The sequence below is a fragment of the Tinamus guttatus genome, unplaced genomic scaffold (genome assembly GCF_059628265.1).
Source record: "Tinamus guttatus ecotype Peru unplaced genomic scaffold, ASM5962826v1 Tinamus_guttatus_pri_ptg000639l, whole genome shotgun sequence".
Lineage (NCBI taxonomy): Eukaryota > Metazoa > Chordata > Aves > Tinamiformes > Tinamidae > Tinamus > Tinamus guttatus.
In genome coordinates, this window is record NW_028289173.1 from 4,068,998 (window position 1) to 4,089,020 (window position 20,023).

Here is a 20,023-nt window from a genome sequence, read left to right on the forward strand (position 1 = left end):
CTGGCAGGCAGAAACAAGCAGCCAGTTTCAGATGCCTTCTGCAGCAGGTCTTAACCTTCTTCCACTATTTTGATGCCTCAGGCAGTAAGGAACAAGATAAAAACAAGATGTTTTCTTCAGCTGTAACTAAGCTATAGTTTATGGATCTCCTGTGATTTGCTGAGAGGACATTTTATTTTCTCCCTGTAAGCTAACTTAGTGGCTTTTCTAGTGAAAACAAGTTCTGCAAAAACATTTTGCTCCACTCCATGGAGTGGGAATGGGAGGAAAAAAATCCAATTTAAATTGAGATGCACAGTTGCCCCAAACCTGTGTTTTTTGTGAACTGTCAAAAAGCTGTGATTTTGATGTGACATTTTTTTGAATTTTTTTCAGATAGTTTATGAAGGACTAATAGGTGCAAAAAGAAAAAAAAAAAAAAAGAAAAAAAAAAAAAAAAGCAATGCGTGCACTTCCTGACAGAGGTTTCCAATAACGGGAGGTTACTGAATATCTCAACCTCACAGAAGATAAAATTTATCAAAACAATATCTCTCAAAAAATGAAACTAAAAAAAAAATTGCATGCTTCTATCTTTCTAGGGTCTGCCTGTTTAACTAAGATGCTTCCATCCTCCCTCCCTCTCCCTCTCCCTCTCCCTCTCCCTCTCCCTCTCCCTCTCCCTCTCCCTCTCCCTCTCCCTCTCCCTCTCCCTCTCCCTCTCCCTCTCCCTCTCCCTCTCCCTCTCCCTCTCCCTCTCCCTCTCCCTCTCCCTCTCCCTCTCCCTCTCCCTCTCCCTCTCCCTCTCCCTCTCCCTCTCCCTCTCCCTCTCCCTCTCCCTCTCCCTCTCCCTCTCCCTCTCCCTCTCCCTCTCCCTCTCCCTCTCCCTCTCCCTCTCCCTTCCTCTGTATGTATATTTGTGTTAATTACTGAAGTCTTTTGAAATGGTCTAAAGTGTATCTTTTCCTATGCTGAAATAGGAACACATGCAAACCCACCAGGCTGGACCTTCACTGAGTTCCCAGAAGCCTCGAGTGTTTAAGTGTGATGCTTGTGAAAAGGCTTTTGCAAAGCCAAGTCAGCTGGAGAGACACAGTCGCATCCACACAGGTAACTCTAGAAGTGATTTGGTCTTGTAGGATTTTATTGTGATTATGGATATGTTGTTTGAAATGCTTGCTCACGGATTCAGGTAACTGCTTGAAAATGCCAACTTGTATTAAAACAAGTAAATTTTAACACAGTGTTTTGAAATGACTTGCATTACTTCAGTGATTTAAATAAGGGACTATCTGGACACTGATTGCTCCTTGTGATATAACACCGTTGTTAAGTTACTACTCATTTTTTTTATCTAGTTCTAAAGCTAGAACTTTTAATTTGTTGTGTTCTTTTGTGTTTTATTATTTTCCACAATTAAGCTAAAAACTCTGCTGTCTTTTCCAAGGGAGTGCTCATTTTCTTTAGTAAAAGTTTTCTTTGAGCTTGCAGCTTCCAGATATCTGGGTAGGAATTACATCATGCAGCCTACTGTGACTTTCCCTGCTTTGCTACAGTGAAATGAATTTGGCCCCTTCAGATGGTTTAATTTCAGCGCATGGTTCATATGCTATGAAAGGTGAAATAGCAGCAATTTACACGTTAGTGTTTGAGCTTGGGGGTATTAATATTTGATAGGAGACTGAGAGCACAAGAGGTTGTAGGTGCTGGTCCTGTTGTTTCACATTTTATTCAACTGCTGATTAGATTTCTTAAGCAGGAAAAGATAAGAGGACTGACACAGGATTCATGAAGCTAATGAATTTATGAAGTGAGTCCTTTAGAGATGTTGCAGGGGGAAGGGCATGAGGAAGATGAGATGATACAAAGGAGATGAGGAGCATGAGTGAGTTTTGAGCTCGGAAAGGGCTGAAATCTTTCTATACCAGGTTGCCAAATACCGCGGTGGGCCAGGGGATATAGTGGTTGGGTGAACTGGACTGTACTTCTACAGAAGGGAAGTTTTCAGTGCAAGTAGAGTGGGATTGACTTTAATGTTAGTGAGGCTGCTCATGCACTTGGAGCAAAACTTCTGGTAGGTAAGCAGTAACTCTTAGGCATGGGCATTTGCAGAAGTCTTATCAGCAGGCAACATAAATTATGACTGATAACATCTGCCCATTGGAATTACCATACGTCGGGTGTGTGTGATTCATATATTATAGGAGGAATAATAAGTGCAGCATTCAAGCTGCACTTGGTAAAAGATAAATTATTTTACTTGGGAAAAATGGCAAAATCAATTTAATGTGGTTCCAGAGTCTTCTAAATAGTTTAATATTAGGTTTTGTTCCTAATAATACAGATTCATAATTCCATTTTGAGATAGACTTAAGAAAAATGGTTGTGTCTTCTTTAATTTCTAGGTCATTTTAATGATACTTTTTACTGTATTCTGAACCGTATATTTATATTAAAAGCCAGGTGTGTTTCTTTCTCTTTTATAAGGGGAACGGCCATTTCAGTGTACGCTATGTGAAAAGGCTTTTAACCAGAAGAGTGCTCTTCAAGTTCATATGAAAAAGCATACAGGAGAGAGGCCTTATAAATGTGATTATTGTGCAATGGGATTTACACAGAAAAGCAATATGAAACTCCATATGAAAAGGGCTCATGGTTACACTGGTACGTAGCATAATAATAGCAGTAGCGCGTGCAGGAAGCCATAATCTTCAGCAGGAAAGCAGAGAACACTGCTGCTGAACTATAGAGAAATGAGGCATGTAGCCAAAGAGCAAAACTAATAAGCTGCTAATTGCACGCAAAACTCCAAAAGTGGCTTGAAAAACAGGTTGATTGGTGCTTCTGGTTCCTTGTTTTTACGTAGAGCATAAGAGAATGCAGCATTCAAACTATATAAGTCATTATCCTAGGCTTTTTTTAAAGTTCAAGCAGTGCCTAGTGGATTTACAGAATCTGTAGTAGTAGCTGTGTAATATCTTTACCAGCATAATTTCCTTATCTCGAAAGTGTTGTATTTGTGTTTTTCTTGCACTCCTTTCATGAACTCAAGCTTCTTTTTCTCATGTCCTTTGGTAGGTCCTGTACAAGAACCTGCCAGCCATCAAGAGCAAGAAGGTGAAGATATTAGTCGTTCTCTGAATTTGGAAGAGGTGGTACAAGAATCTTCAAATGAATGGCAAAGTATAGGCAATGTTTTTCGATGACACCTGAAAATTTGGAAGCTGAAAATGCTTTCAGGACTTGAATTTCTCTAAATAAGTTTTCAGAAAAGTAAAAGATAGATTTTACAATTGAAGCTTCAAGCATTGAAAATATTAACAATGGAATAATATATTATAGTTTTTTTTTAATTATTTCCAAAAATTGCCTAAAAGAATCAATGTCTTTTTTAAGCTTGTAGAAAAACATTGGGAAAACGTCATTTAATCTGTTCTAAGTTGTCTATGAATCAATGAACTCAGGTAATACCATATACAGTTTCTTCATCTTCTAATTCACAGTCAGTATAGCTAATTGAAAAATAAACTGGAACTTCATATCAGAATAGAATGATTCCCATTTTTAAAGGAGAAAAATAACTTTACAGGAAAATCATGAAAATCACTTTTCTTTTTTTAACGGTCTGAAGAAATAATTGAGGCTGAAAATGAAATGTTAATAATTAGATGCATGGATTTTTTTTTTTTTTAACAAGGCATAGGAAAATGCTATCTTTCTGTTGTTAAGCTTCTTTTAGTGCATTATGAGAAGCTGTCAGGAGAAAAATGCCATGAATTTTGGGACATTTCTGTAGCTAATCTCTTGCAAGAGGGAGCCGGTTCTTTTGCATTCCAACTGCAGAGGCAGTTGATACTTTTTACATTAAAATGTCTGAGGCTTTAAACTCAGCAATAATTATTGAAAGAGAATCCAAGCTAGAAGAAGTTAAAATAAAAACCTCTTATGTTTGCTGTATGGATCAGCAGGTGCATATCTCCTTATCCTGGAAAGCACAGCCATGTATTACAACTGGGAATTAAACATAAAATCTTGTATTTGCAGCAGTCAGAAAACTAGCTGTGCGCTAGGTCACCTATGCTACAGTCACCCTTCTCGAAACAGTTCTTTTAAATCTGAAAGTTTCTCATTATTTTCTTTGTGAATTCTGGAAATTTGTTACATTCTTCTTGTTGTTTAAACCATTTTTCAGCAAAGCTACTTAGTTAAAGTACTGCTTTGAAAGGTGCCAGTTTTTAAGTATGTTTGTAAAAAAGAAACACTGGAGATAGAACAGAGACATTTTTGAGACATTCCAAAGATAATTTTTTGCCTTTTTTTTTTTACTTCATTCTTTTGAGTTTTATTTATTTGTTACATATATATATATATGTGTGTGTGTGTGTATATACGTGTGTGTGTGTGTGTGTATATATATATATATATATATGTATAAAAGGTTATATGAGCCTCTGTGTGGCTGATTAGTATATTTTGTAAATACTTACCCCAGTTTCAGGAAGTTCATTTTTTGTTTCATACAAGCACTTCTAGATCAGTGGTAGATTCATTTTACTATAATACAGAGTTGATTTTTAATTTAGTTTTCAAAAAATAATTTTCCACAGGTCCCAGAAGCCCCCTTGTGTAAATATTGTCTATAATTTTGTCTATGATACAAACTAGTTATTTCAGATTCCTGAGTCAAGAAATCAATGTTTTGATAGGACATCTCTTAATTCTTTTGTTAACTCTTTGACATATGTATATAAGTAATATAGTTGGTGATATGAAAATAACACTTTTGTTATGTGAAATATTTAATTCAAAAACATGTTAAATAATACTACTTTTTTTCCAAACTCTGCTTTGTGTATTTTCTATTTGATCCCAGATAGGAAATTAAAAAAAAAAAGAAAAGAAAAAAAAGAAAAAACACCACCACCACCACCAACAAAAAAACTTGATGTGGTCTAGTTTTATAAACCGATTATTTCATCAGTGCTTTTCATTCTGGGTTTGGTGTTAGCCTTTTAACTGTTTCAGAAAGACATATATAACTTTTGCAATCATTTTCTGGACATACTCAGCCCCTGGTGTAGCACCCTGTTTATGTATAATCATTTTAAATTATGTAATCCTAACCCTGAATAATTTCTAACATGCTGTATTGTATATACGACCTGTAAAACCTTTGCACTTTTTTTCAGAGAACGCTGCATAAACACAGAGTATTTTGTTGGAATTTATTTGCTTGAATGGGTCATAACACTTTCCAGAGATTTCCACCTATAGTTTAACATAAAGTTGTCCTACGGCTGGTCACATCCAGGGGTGGCAATACTGTCCTTTTTAATAGGAATGCAGGTCCTGAGTACTTGGAAGTATTTATCTATCCTGGCTGGCAGCAAGTAAAAACCAGTAGTGGTTGACACTAAGTGGGTATCCCAGTCTCATGAGTAAAAGGATGCTCTTTTAAAATGATCCGTCCTCAAAGTGCTCTGAAATTGTGATTACAGCAAATGAGTGCGTGTTACCAACCTTGGAAACGACAAACAATGCGAGTGCAGGAGCCCACTGTTATACTATTTTCTGAATTGAATTTGCTATTCCTTCAGCGTTTGCAGTCTTGTCAGTTGTAGTAAATTGATGTTTTAAACTTCTTTTTTTTTAAAGACTGTATTTAATTTGCCTTTTCTTAACCATCCCTTTGTGAACTTCCACTACTGAGTGTTCTGACGGAGAGGTTTTCCCCTTTGCTGGGAAATCAGTGCTCAGCAGCAGAGGCTACTTGGCAGGTTACTTAGTGAAGGCGAAGTGGAGATTTTCAAAGCAGCCTGTCCGTTGATGTGCTGTACAGACAGGGACTCTCAGATGTGTTGCTGTTTTCAAAAGCCCCATTGAAGTAGATATGTTTTCTTTTTTTGTTTTTATTTATTTATTTAGATATAGAAAGAACCTTTTTCCTATAGCCTCCGGGTGTTTGGCTTGTGTCTTTCTCCTTTTTGGTTTATGTCCATCCCCATAGTACTTGAAATGACCCACTGAAAGTGCAGGTTGTCTGTATTTCAAGAATGAATTGTGTACTTCCAAGACATGTACTTGTTTGAATGAATATTCATCAAGCTAAAAGAATAAGTTTCTATAAAAGCTTCAGTCTCCTACAAGAGACTTCTGTTGGTGAAGTGTTATTTTAAAGTAGCTATGTCATTGTAAGAAATACTATATATATATATATATATATATATATATGTACATATATTTTAATATAGAAAGTAAAGCAGAAAAGCCCACTTCCAGCCTCTGTGAAAGATCTGGGGAAGAGTGATGAAGGAAGGGAAAAAACCTTTGCATAAGTTCTGTAGTTCCACAGTGCAGCAAATTTGCAAGATTTACTTCCAATTTTTCACCTGAAATAATCTCTCCAGCTGTTGAAGGCCACTTTTCAAAATCAATCAAAATCAAGATACTTTGTTCCTGAAAACAGGATTCTGATGCCTAAATGTGGCCATTTTACAGTGGGCAGTATTCCCTGTTCCTCCACAGAGACAGTGGTCTCCCATAAATCCTGGGTCAGGTTGCCACCCTGAGGTCTTGGATGTCGTGGATGTCATGGGATATATGCAATAGTTGTGTGAGTTGTGGCAAGTCAGCTGCAATGTTACTAGCTAGGAGGTTGTATGGAAGCAACTGAGCCCTGCTCAAAGTGTCACTTTTCAGTATCTAAACATTCTTCAGAGCTTCAGGGGGGAAAAAGCCCAACATTTTATAGATAGCATTTTATGTTACAAAACAAAACTTGTCGAAGTTTCATTACAAGTTGATTACTTTATTTCAATACTGAATGTTTTTAAGCTGTGTTCCTATAAGAATAATACACGTTCAAATTAAATAGACTATTATGTTGCAGAGTATACATCTGAATGAAGTAACAGTAGATAAACACACATAGCAACCAGTGTAGGTGAAGAGGATGTATGCTTAACAAATTTGATGTTTTCTCTAGTCTCTATGTCTTTCCTATCCTCTCCTTTTACGTTGCTTTGTTATTAATGAACACTGGTTTAAACCTACAATAGAATTAACAATATATATAGGTAACTTTTACGGGGCACTCATTCATTAGGAATGCGGTTTCCACCTGGGAAGCATTAATTGTAGTCTACAATGCAGAGGCTAAAACATAAAAATTAATCAGACGCTTGGAGAATAGTTTGAGGCAGTAGTAAGTAATAAAAACAGTGCAATTCAGAAGAGCTTTTTCCCCCACCCCCACATGTGGTTGGAAATACCATTGCCACACATTCATTTTAGTAATTTGTAAACAATTAATATCTATATCTAGCATAGCTATAATTTATTTCTATGAGGCAACTACAGTACAACAGTTAAATGTTCACAGTAGTTTACTATAAGTTTGCTTTGGTGCGCTGCCATTAACCAGCATCCAGATGCTATTCGGTCAAAAGATGAGTTTACCAAATAAAACACTGCTGCAGTACCAAGAAGAAAATTTCTAGCTCTAACATGAAATGTGCAGGACTATCTTAAATACCAGTACTGAAGGGCTTTCTTTCAGAAATTAGACTTATTTATGTACTTAATATACTGCTAAGTTCATGTTGTTGCAGCAAAGTTTGTGTGGAGCAACTGTGACTTTCAGTGGTCACATGTGCAATCTTAGATGTTTCTTCTTTGGGAAAATCCCTTGTTTCTTGACATTAGTCTAAGTCAAATTTGAAATCCTCTTTCTCTCCCTCATCCACTCTCAGTTCTAATGGTTTGGGTATGATGAGCAATGTATAGTTTGGAAACTTGAGAAGAATTTCCATATCACTATAGCTCTGCATCTCATTCTGCAACATCTGCCCCCTCCCACGCTGCACATACCTTGAACTCCCAGTGTTTGTAACCTTCCCGTGACTGCCTAATCCTGTTATGAAAAGTAAATTATTCTGTGAGTGAGAGAAGGAAGATTAAAACAAACAAAAATCCACAAACCCAAATCAAAAAAAAAAGTACTTGGATAAACAGTCCTTTACAGCTTCTGCACATTTCTTTTTTTATTGCAGCAGTGTCTCAGAAATTCACTAACAGCGGCACTCAGTACCCAAGGCATTAGCTATGTTTTTGTAATTCTGATGCTCAGTAAAAAGAAATCAGAACACTTGCACTTAAATTAGGTGCTTGGGAGAAATAATGAAGTCTAGCAAACAGTTAGGGCATCCTGAGGAAGAATGAGTGAAGTCAGAGATCTTGTTACTTTACATAAAACAAGGAAAACATCGAGTAAAACTACTTTGTGTGTTCCTTTCATTCAACTGTTGGTCAGGGATTGCCAATAGAAGTTTGTGTAATCTACTGCATGCAGAACTTAATTGGCATTAATTAATGGATTGCATCTATCTAGGTAATTCTTGCAGTTACTCATTTTAAGGCAGTTACGCTATGAAGCTGAGTACAGGATCCTTGAAGGGCATCTTGGAGCTTCAGCGCCTGGCAACTGGGGAGCCAGACCGCGATCCAGGTCGGGAGCCGGAGCCTCCCTGGGGAAGGAAGGAAGGAAGGAAGGAAGGGCAGAGGTAAGCGAAGTAGGAGGTACTCTGCTCTTATGGCTATAAAACTGAAAATATCCATCGGTAGTATTACAAAATCTTAAATATTATCTAATGAATATCGCAGTGATTGCACGGTATACTTTGGTTAAACTTCTCCTGACATGCTAAATATTATTTGAGTTTCCACTAAAAAGACAAACATGAAAGCATGAAAAGATGAACATTTATTTTCTTGGACGCTTTAGAAATTTAAAGTTTTTTTGGCTATCCCTTGAACTTTCTAGGCCAATCTTGAACCATGCAGTTCTGACCTTATCTCTGAGATGGAGTGGCAATTGTTAACTGTAGTCAGCTGAAGACTGAACTGTTTACTACTTAAAAACTTTTAAGCATACCTCTATTTTAGGATATTTTTTCTTTATTTTTAATATTTTTCTTTTTATCCCTTAGACTTTGCCTCGTAGTTTTATTGAGCCATTTCAGCGAAGAGTTAGCATAACCCTTTAGCTAATAGGCATCTTTTCTGTTAAAATTATTGAAAAAAAGTACCATGTTTATAATTCATAAAGCAGACTGCACAGCTGTAGAAAGAGATAGTTATTGGTGCCTCCTGAAATTAATAATAGGTTTAAATCAGCTAGGCCTGAATAAAACTCTGATATCAATTATATAAAAGTTACAATGACTCAGAAATGTATGTCTAAAAAGTAGAGCTGATGTGTGTTTGTCTTTGAAATCATAGAAATCCAAGGTAAAATATTTGGAATACTTCCATAAAAATGCAAGAGCGTTAAATTTTGAGGAGGAGAATCCGATATTTTTCAGATTTTCAAAAGGAGAATTGTACCAATCATGTAAACATGTCATGATAGCTCTTAATATTGTTAATGTATTTCTGAACTTCACGAAGAAAAACTGCCAGTGCAGAGAAAATTATACTTAAATTTTATGCTTACGTAAGTATGGTGAATTAATGATTTTACCTCGGCATCTGAAGAACTCGTTCATTTCCTTAAATTCCAGTTTAGGAATTCCTGTTACCTTACTGAAGTATTTCTACTGTCTCTTGGTGCTGCATGTATTTTAAACAGTTCTACAGTGAAAGGTGCATGTGTTTTTTACCATAGTTGAGGTGCCATTATGTCTCTTACAGGAGAATAAGAGCTTGAAATGATGAGTTATGCTAATGGCTTCATGACTGCTGTCTTGAAGTTAAGATTTCTGCAGATTTCATTCTTTATGCGAGAACAGTGTATGGGCTGATTTGTTGCAAATGACTGCTTCAGTGCCTGAGAGAAGTGCAGTCATTTGCAGCTGGATATGGTGTGCCCTTCATATTTCCTTTTCTTCACAGAGAAAGCGAAAATTTCTGGACTATGTTCTGCTGGAATGCTCCGGATTTACATCAGAGTAACTGCTAATTTTAATGGAGATTTACACAGGTAAAAACAAGGCTTAACTGCTTGATGAGTTTTTCTTTGATTTTAAAGAACGGATTAGTGCAGTTCTGTTTTATAGGAATTAACTACAAAAAATGTTAAATGCAGGTTCATTGTATTTTAAATACCAGCCAGCTTGTTTTGTTACTCCGGATTTTAGGATAATCTCTCTCTGATTTAAAATAATAATAAAAAAAACACACATTTGTTTCTTTCATATTTCTAATGACTCCATACAAAAAATGAAAATTACTGCATTTACAGATATTGTCTTTAGAGTCTTGTAGTACTTAAATAAATATCTTAAGACAAGCTGTTACCTTTTTTTTGAGATGACTTAATATGGTAAGTTCAAGCCATACCCACCTATGTGGATCATCTCGAAGCTCTTTTCATAACCATAATGATGGTTGTGCCACCCTGGCTTTTCCTCTGTATGACCCTTAGCAGCTCATTTGGAAAATCTTAGGTACAAGAGCAAATGTGCAGTAATACATCTTCTGATATAGCTCCTGATTTTTAGAAATACAAAGGTCTATGACTCTTGAATATTTTGACCTTAATATCCATGCTTTTTATTTAATATTTTTTTCTCCTGTGTTTTTAAATGTGTATACTGTACACTGCTGAGATTTGCACCTTACTGTGCTGGCAGATTCCAAATTTGAATTATATATTGTGTAAAAAAGCTGTTTATTTTTGCTCTTAAGTCATCTACTTTTTATAAGACAGCTAGTTAGTCGCCTGATCATGACTTACTCTTTTCCTGATCTGCTTTTTCTTATTAGCTGTGTTGGTGTGGTGAATCAAATAGGGGGACTGAACCAAATTAAAGATGGAGCAGAATGTTTATTTTTAATATGACATAGTTTTCTAGTTTGCCTTATCTGGCTTTCAAGTCACTGTGCCCAAGTGCTGACATCTGCAGTGGGAATAGGCAGGGCCTCTTGGAGATACCATTGCAACTGAAATAAGTATTTGTCTTCATGGAACTTTGCTACTTCTCTTCTTTCCTAATGATGACTGGCAATTTATTTTTACCCTTGTTTCATCTATATAGTGCAAGTAGTTACTAGGCCACGAGATAAACTTATGTTCTATCCATGGAAACTTAGTTTCTTTCAGAAGCCTTAGGGAAATGTGGTTTTGTCAAATATGGAGGTTTTTTTTTTTTTTTTTTCCCCTCTTTCTTTCTCCCCTAGACTCAATTTTTGTGTTTTGTGGTAAGTTGAACTTTACCAGTTTAAAGATCTTGGAAAGAGTGCCCTGGCCCTCATGATAGGATCCCTTATGTCCCTTGTGAGCCGATTTGTGCTCATAGAATTTTCCACTTCCGTATCCTGGCTTGTGTCCTTCACCACCCTGCAAAGAAAGATTTTCACTTATATTAAAAATTATCATACGCAAATGATCATAATCACATTATAGTTTTTGATTGCTGAAATGTAATACTTGTATTAGGAATTTGAAAGTGTTGGAATAAAATAATCCTTTAGGAAATGAAGAAGGAAAATGTTAGAATCTGAACATATTCAAATCTGAGGGCAAGCGGCATTCTGCAAAAGAGGAATTAATCAAAAGTCAACACTCAAACGCAAAGCAGGAAGAAAATGATCAAGAAGTGATCATGAAACAGTTGAAGAATAGGAACAACAGCTATAGGATGTGAGAAGGTAGCCTGAATTGAATTCAAATTTGTTTAAAAGTATATTGAACACAACACAAGCGCACAAGGATAAGGCGGAAGAGTAAAAACTTACCATGATTCAAATCATGTTTGCTCTCAGACTGGACTTTACATTTCAGATTATTTCCAATTTACTCTTTAGTCCTGTCTATTCTTTGTTGCATGTTATGAGGGGAAAAAAAAATGAGACACTTTATTTCTGTCTTGTAAAAGAATGTTTCTCAAATGCCCTTCATTTAATAGAACTGAGAGAAATACGATTTTAAATTAAATTTGTGATTTTGGCCATGGTTATGTCACTAAATTGTCACAAATGTCACCAACTGACCTGAATATGCTGCATCCCTGCTATCTCTACACTCTATGGGACTATTCCCAAGGACATGGGGAAGATGAGCAGGGGAAAACTTGTCGACTTTGATCCAGCTTGCACGGTGTTTGTATTCAAGTCAGGAAAGCCTAACTGCTGCCACAGGCGTGATACTGTATCAACAAACATTGCAGATACTAACCCTTGGTAGGGTGAATGTTTTGAACTTTTTTTTTTTTTTTTCTGTTCACTGAATGATTTCTGTTCCAGACTTGCAAACGGCAGAACAGAGCTTGGGTGATTTTTTTTTGTCCTGCGTCTTTTTATTTTATTGAATGTGAATACGAATATGAGAGATGCTGAAGTGCGAGACTCAAGTACCACACAGCTCTTCAGTACAAGCCCTGCCACGTGCATGTCGTGGGAGGATGTGTTCTGAGGTGTAAATCAGTGCATGTATATTGCAATTTTGCACTGTTGTCAAATGTCACCTGAAGCCTCTAACATTTGAAGCAGAGAATGAAGCTATCAAAATCACAGATGCTATCCACAAAATCAGTGTTTTTTACAATTACAGTGCTTCATCAAAAGAGCAAGAACGGTACTCTGGAGTTCAGCTTAATTGGTTTGTCTTTCTGATGTAAGAGCTAGAATTGGTTTTGTTTTGTTTGTTTGTTTTTAAATAACACACTAAAATGGTAAAAGCGTAAGCCAAAGATAAAATGCTTGGATTATCTGCCTTGATAATGAAGAATGAAGACTATCATGTTTGTAAAGAATAATCTTAATTTCTGAACTTTTAATTTTTTGTAGGAAGCTCTATTTAGGAAGTACTGGGCTTGGTCCTTTTAAAAAAGGAAAACATGGCAAAATCTCCTATCTTTAGAGCCAAGAGTGAGTTGTCTTTAGCTTTTAATAGGGTCAGAGTGCTGTATGGTTGTGGAATTATTGTAGTAACAATGTTTTTGATATGCAGCCATTTATTATTATATTGTTATATAATATATGTATTTTATATGTGTAATTGCTATTATATTGTAATGCAGCTATTTAGAACCAATGTCAGCAAAAGGATACATAGCGGAAGGACACCTCCTGGAAAAGCTTCCCACTTCATAAACTGAGTAGCATGAGAGAGAGAGCTCCAGGAAGTATCAGGGGGCTTGCTGAGCCCATCTAGATGGATATTTTTTTCAAGCTTTTAGTAGCCTGTTGCCAGTAACCAGCATGATAATTCAGTTTGCTGCTAATTGGAAAGGAGGTTTACACACTCTGAAGTCACAGTGTCATAAGACTTTAAGGAAATAGAAGTTCTGCTCGTTATTGGCTTCAAATACATTTATCCAAGTGTGAGCTAAAGAGCTTTCGGCTTTGTAGAGAATCTTAAAATGTGAAAGCAGGCTAGGATGTCAGAATATTAACTGGCATTTCGCAGTTTCACATTTTCTAAGATGATACACACGTGAACTGAATCATGTTCTACTAATAAATGGTTAAGAATTTTAAAGCTTGAACATGCCTTAAAACATAAGTAGCATGCATGTTGGTCTCATATGAAATAAAGCCTGCTGTAGAGAAGTCAAATGTAATTAGTTTTGAGATACTTGTAGAAAGAACTTGTTTAACAACCTTTTAGGCAGTTTTCGTACTAAAAGAGGCAAGGACAAGTAAGACAAAAATATTTGAATTAGTGATGGTGTTAGTTTTGCAGCACTTAGTGTTTAAGAAAACTGAAACTGTGGAACAAGTTCCCATCTTGTCCCAGCCCTCCCTTTTATTTTTATTTTTTTCCCTTCCCATAAATGCAAAGTGCGGTAGCTGGGTCTTCTAGGAATCTTAAAGGTAGAGAGTTTTGCCATGCAGTGGATTTTGCTCTCTTCTTGCTAAAGCAGGAGAAATTATCACTGCAAGGCTGTCAAGTTGCTGGATGAGAGCAAGCAACAAAATTACTGTCTTAAACTGCTGTGGGAGGAGGAAGGAAAACAGGACAGGAAAAGCAAAATCGCAAAATAGAGACAAAACAAAATTATCACATTGCTGCAGCAGCTTGAGGCAATGGAGCAAGATATGCTTTGGCCTGGTAAATCATAATGCCTGTTATTCAAAGCATGTTCGTCACCTACCCAGCTAAATCTGGCGAGGGATAATCCTCTTCCCTGTACATGTAAGAAATAGAAACAATGGCATGATGATCACTATGGAACGTAGCATCTGGGGTGTATGATACACACAAGGAGAAAAAGCAGTAAAGTGGAATAAAATGTTGGCCACATAACGAGGCAATGAGAGCAACAGTCTGTGTAGGGTTATTCCGCAAGATGAAAAAGGGGAAATTCTCAGTTAAAATGGCAAGAAAGAGCTGCATTAGCTGTGGTGGTTTGTCAGTATCATGTACTTAGGGCTGGTTGAGTTTAGCAAGCGTAGGGACAGATTGTGGTGTGAAGTTGGCTTGAAAGTGCTGCCTATTATTAGTTAGTTACATAAGTAGTAGCGGTGGAGCCTGAATAAATAAGATCCTTGTGAATGGCTTCGATTTGTTAAAGATCATGCAGCAAATCAGGACACGCGTGAGAAACAGAACCACAGCTTCTCTATTTTAGTCCCTTGCTTTAAATACTAGCAACAGACAGCTCCTGTTTGTTACTGAATGCAAAAGATACTGGACGTTGCGTGAGCACCTGCAGACACCTACCTTTGCTTGCATTGGAGGAGGAGTACGGGGTGAGACCTGGAAATCAGCACAGAAACTTTTTATTGAAGTAACGATAAGTGTACAGAATCATCAAGCCTTTTGCATAGCATCTGTAAGTTTTCCCCCCTTTGGCATTAGTTGTTCTCTAGTGTCATCCTGCTCTGCTTTGCTTTGTGAATACTTAGAAATGCCCATGCCCATTCAGAAATTAATTGCAGTGTTAGTATTTTTCTGTCATAAAAACTTTCTCTTTATTGATGCGTTTTTTTAACCTACTGTTGTTCTAGCACTTTACGTACTGTGGTAACTCTGTCACACTCCAAACTGATAGGATGTTAGTTTCATGGTTTTAAATATCAACTTTTGTGAGGTAATTCCGACTTTCCTGAGTATTTTCTGTGAGAATTTTAGTGGTTTAAAACCAGCTGAATTCAGGGCTTGAACAAACTTTTTACTGTCTTAAGGGAGGTCATCAAGAAGACGTTGGGCTCTTCCCTTCTTTACATTTTCAAAAGAAATCTAAGAATGTAAGCTGTTTCACAGCTGGGAGTAAACTTACCACATCCGTTAAGTGCTATCTAAGGACTAGCAAGCACTAGAAAAATGTGTTAATAGACATCGCCTAGCACACATTTGATATTTTTTTTTAAACAGAAGAGATTCCTAAATATGGCCAATTGCCAAGATGGAATTGCAAAACTTACAAATGGTGAAGCCGTATAATTGTAGTGATTGTTGTTGAAATACTGCTCTGCTCATGGTGGGTTCAGCCACCTTGTTGTATCCTTTTATTACTATTTTCAGGTAAATCTACTTTTGCATCCAATATCGGCATTGACTCAAAGGCACACTTGGTAAGATCCACGAGATTCAAAGTAATGGCGGGTGCTTGTGGCATATTTGGCTATCGAAGAATCCTAAGCAGCTCTAGCAGCCAGGAAGCAGGGGTGACACTTACGATGTTCTTGAAGAAGTGGACTACGGGGTTGTCATCTCCAGGCCGCCCATGCTGAGACCTCTGGGGGATGGACCCTACGTGGCTAGCCCTGGCTGCGTGTATGTCCTGAAAGCAGAACAAGCAAAGTGCCGGGTCAAGCTCCAGGAAAGGTAACAGCCAGCGGTTCGGAGGGAAACCTCATTTTCACCAAGTCACGAAAGGAGTCTAGAGAGAGGGCAATCCAAAATCATCGGTGCTCTGAGAGAAGAACAATTTTATTACAATGGCAAATAGTCCATCCATTTTACTTTGTGCATATACGTAGATACTGTTTTCAAAAATATTAGAGCTGAGTGGAACTCAGCTGTTCTCACAGCAGAAGCCTTAAAGCTTTTGTTACTTCATAGGTAGCATCATAAGTGTAATCTTAGAATTTAACCTGAAATTTGAAGAAAAAAACAAAAACAGCAAAAAAGCCATCTTTTAATGAGTTATTGGAGCCATTCTTCATGCAAGACAAGAATAGATTGTGCATCCCTTTACATGTGTTGCACAACACTGGGGATCTTGGAAGAAAAACTTTTTGGGACTGAGAGAATCAAATGAGACTGGTACTTTTTCATTAGTGCTCCTAGTGGCAATACAAAAAAAAAGTTCAACAAGTGGGAGTAAAAGGACAACAATGACTGCAAAGAGTGAAGACCTTGACAGGTACCTGTTGCAGTGGAAATAGTGTCCAGAAATATGTGTAGTTACCACTATACTGATGCCATGTATTAAGTTTACGAAAGAACAGTGTGTATGAAGAAGCCAAACATGAACATCTTTCTGTCGTTGCAAGTGCGGAGACACCAGTTTTTGCAGACAGTTTGCACAGAACCAAGCAAAGCATCACACTGATATTAAAAAGTTTCAGTGGTCTCTTAACACCCAACAGATGTCTGTAGTGAAAGGCTGGCTCACAAAAGCACGTACATAATGGTACAACCTGAGTTCTACTACAAAATTAAGTTGACTACAAAATAATCTGAATAATTACTCGAAGCATATTTTGTTTTCATCATATATAGAAAAAGCACCCATAAACTTTCCAGACAAAAAGCTTGTTTATCTTCTTGGAGCAGAACTCATATAACATTTTGGTGATTTAGTGATCTCTGGCAAATAATAGCTATATAACATTTTCAAAAGTTATCAAGGAACTTCTTGCATTTTGAGGTATCTAATGACATGCCTTTAAGCAATAAATATTTTTTAAAAGGACCCTGAATGCCTCAGGCTGTTAATACTGAAAACTGACTATACAGATCTACATCATCTGAAATGTTTGGATATAAGTTTCACAGACAGACTATCAGATGTTATTGCTGAAAGCTACCAAACAGGAGTTTTATTTTTAGTGACTGCAGTCAGATCTTGTGATTTAGGAAAAGGTGTATTTACATTATATTATATCATCCAAAATTAAAGTTAGAGGTATACATCTTTGGGGTGTAGTTATGTAATTCTTAGAAATGGAATTCAGGCATACTGAATTTTCTTTTGGGGCGGGAAAAAAAAAAAAGAAAGAGTAGTTGATGGAAGTTCAGCCAGTACTTTATTGGCATGGGATTCTGTTTGTCTTTGCATTCTTGCTCTATCTAGAAAGTTTAAATAGCAGGGTTGTCTTTGGGTTGTCTGAGATTTTTACAGTGTCAGACATGCAATCCTGTTGTGCAATCATTTCTACATTGTCACCAGGAAAAGATCTCCATAGTTCTGGTGCCTCTGGAATATCCTTCTCAGTTGTCCTGATTAGAGTGGTTGGCAGAAAAGGGAGCTACTTAACGATGTCAACACATTTAGAAGTTACTTTGGCTATGGGTGGGGGGTTTTGTTTGGTTGTATTTGGTTTGGCTCGGTTTTCCCGAATCTATATCCGTGCTTTGCTTTGGAAGCCATTTGACTTTTCTCTGGGATAGATTCTATGGCCTTTTTTCTACTATCCTTCTCCCTGACTGGCATTGTGCAAGGCAGTGTCTGTATTGGCTGCAGATAAATCGTTTGCTGTCTAACCACAAAATTCTTATAGTATGTGAAATAAAAAACTTCAAAATTATTTTTGATTGGATGTAGCCTGCAATTCTGCAGCAGACTGTAGATTATTACCGGACAGAAAAAGAAAGGGGATTTTTTAAAATTTATTTATTTATTTGTATATAGCTGAGATTGAATTGCCTGAATCTAGATCAGTTATCATATGCTATTAATTTTGCTAATTAAAAGAGTTTCACATAACAAATACAAACTTTCTCCTACCTGCATTGCCAAATACTGGGTAGTCTTTGACTTGGTCCCCTTTAAGTGAATTGGGTAGTTGCGAGCCTGGGCCTGTCCTCAGGGATTGCTTTGTATGAAGTTAATACATGGTGTTTCCCACTGTTACAAATGATGTGCTTTTCTTTCATACTACTGTCCTCAAGCTTTAATTGCAGTCGAAATTCTTATATTATTCTAAATTTGTTATGGATAATTATCTGTTTCCATTTATAAGTAGCTGGAACTGCTCTTCCAACTGTGGTTTGTTCTTTCAATTTCTGGACTCTCCTAAAGTCTCTTCTAAAGAAGTGGAAAAAAAATACAGTGTTTTCTTTTTGAGATCACATCCATGATATATGAAAATAACTCAAAAGAGTAAAACTCTAGGGCTTAAAAGCAGGTCCACATGCTGACTGGAACAGAAAATAACTCCATTTTATCCTGCCAACACCCAGGGTTTGATATGCGATTGGGCTTTCAAAAACGAGCTTATCTAGTCACTGCATGTTACCTGGACCTCAGACAACCACTGTTTACTGCTAATTATTCTTTAAACACTCGGCAAAAGCAGCATCGTCTTCAGAAATCTGACAGGGACATGACGGTGAGCCCGTGTTCGCGAGGGCTGGCGCCTGCGCCGCGCCCTTCCCTCACGGCGCTGGCGCTCCTCGCCAGGCGGAGCTGCGGAGGGCGGCCGTTACCCGCCGAGCGGCCAGAGCTCTGCCGGGCCTCCCGCGGCCGCTGAGCGCGTCAGCGTCGTTACAAAGAGCATCACGGGGAAGTAAGACTGGTTTCTGTATGTGTGTTTATACACCTATAAATGCATATAAAATATCAATAGGTATCCTGTAGTCAGGAGTGACTGTGTAGCTAAAATACTTGGCCCTTTTCCTGATGATACTCTAGAATTTCCCAGAGCAGTTTTCTTTGGGCAGGTGTTTTGAAAGAAAGGTTTACGGCTTTGACATTTCGATAGAACTGTTAGAAAATCCTGGCTCTTTCATTTATTACGCATCTGTCTTCACCTGGGGGAGCTGGAAATACTTTAAAATTAATACAAAGACAGCACGCAAGTCACTTATTTTTTAACAGCCTGGTAGCCATTTACTTTCACATCAAACTGTTTGATTAAATCTACATTAAATCTATGGACACAGTCCATATAAACATTCTCAAAGGAGCTGTTTGGCAAAACCTGCTGTTTTTCTAACACAGTAGCAAAAATCAATATGCAGCTCAGTAGGTTTTTGGTTCTTGTGCAGGGTTGTTGCATTTCTGCTTGAGCTGCAGGTACCTGTGCATATGCTGCTCAGTGTGCTGACCCCACAGGGCTACCCCTTCCCTTAGCATTTTCTGTGGTGTTGGGTAGGGGAGGGGAGAGTGGCCTGTACCGTAACTCTGCTACAGCGACCAGCAGGAGCTGCTCTGCTCGTATTGATAAAGTGAGTGGATTTTCTGTAGGCCCTTCTGCTTTTAATGTTAGGGTGCTGAGTCTGATGAGCTCATTTTGTGATCCTATGCATACAGCTGACAGGAGATTGTGGCGATAAAATTAATCTTCATATAAAAGCTCTCATTGAGAGTTCTCATCCTCCACAAGATGATTGCTTATATAATTAAGCATTGCATATACAAATAAATATAACATGAGAGAGCTAATTCCTCAACAGTGAGCACTAAATAAACATTAGTGATGATAATAGTATTAAGATGCTGATTCGTAGTACTGGGTTCATAGTCTTTCAGATTCATTTCAGCATTGTTATTCTTCAGGTTATATATCTTAAAATATCATATTGCTTCTGAATTAGTGAAACAAATACATACATCCTTTTGTAACTGTTTTAAACTATCGTAAAAATTCTGAGCGTTACTAAAAATGAACAAAAATGGACACACTTGAGTTGCTTTAAGAACAGATACCTACTGAATTACTGTGCATAAATAATATTAAAATAACTACTATAAAATTGATGAATTTCAAGTTCATATAAATGCAAAGTACATGTATATTGTCTGATCTGTCCTAGAATGTACTGGATATAATGCTTAACCCCATTAAGAACCGCAGGAATAGACTAATTAGTGCCTAAGTGCTGATTGCTGTTTGTGTAGTCGGTGGGAAGAGCGAGATGGAAGAACAC

The 20,023-nt window shown here is 37.3% G+C and overlaps 2 protein-coding genes across 3 annotated transcripts in view; one reads left to right on the forward strand and one right to left on the reverse strand.

The window, feature by feature from the left end:
- ZNF236 (zinc finger protein 236) overlaps positions 1–3,560 on the forward strand; it is a 57,735-nt gene extending 54,175 nt beyond the window's left edge. The window contains exons 31-33 of the mRNA XM_088535661.1: positions 960–1,089; positions 2,467–2,643; positions 3,058–3,560. Coding sequence (XP_088391787.1) covers positions 960–1,089; positions 2,467–2,643; positions 3,058–3,185 — 435 coding nt within the window. The 3' untranslated portion in view covers positions 3,186–3,560. The remainder of the gene's footprint in view (positions 1–959; positions 1,090–2,466; positions 2,644–3,057) is intronic.
- A 3,458-nt stretch (positions 3,561–7,018) lies between these two features.
- Positions 7,019–20,023, reverse strand: part of MBP (myelin basic protein) — an 85,778-nt gene continuing 72,773 nt past the window's right edge. The window contains exons 4-8 of one of the 2 annotated variants that reach the window (XM_088535651.1): positions 15,603–15,707; positions 14,645–14,680; positions 14,076–14,108; positions 11,195–11,317; positions 7,019–8,504 (exon numbers count right to left, since the gene is read on the reverse strand). In XM_088535651.1, coding sequence (XP_088391777.1) covers positions 8,448–8,504; positions 11,195–11,317; positions 14,076–14,108; positions 14,645–14,680; positions 15,603–15,707 — 354 coding nt within the window. In that variant the 3' untranslated portion in view covers positions 7,019–8,447. The remainder of the gene's footprint in view (positions 8,505–11,194; positions 11,318–14,075; positions 14,109–14,644; positions 14,681–15,602; positions 15,708–20,023) is intronic. The other variant, XM_088535652.1, reaches the window with a different exon arrangement.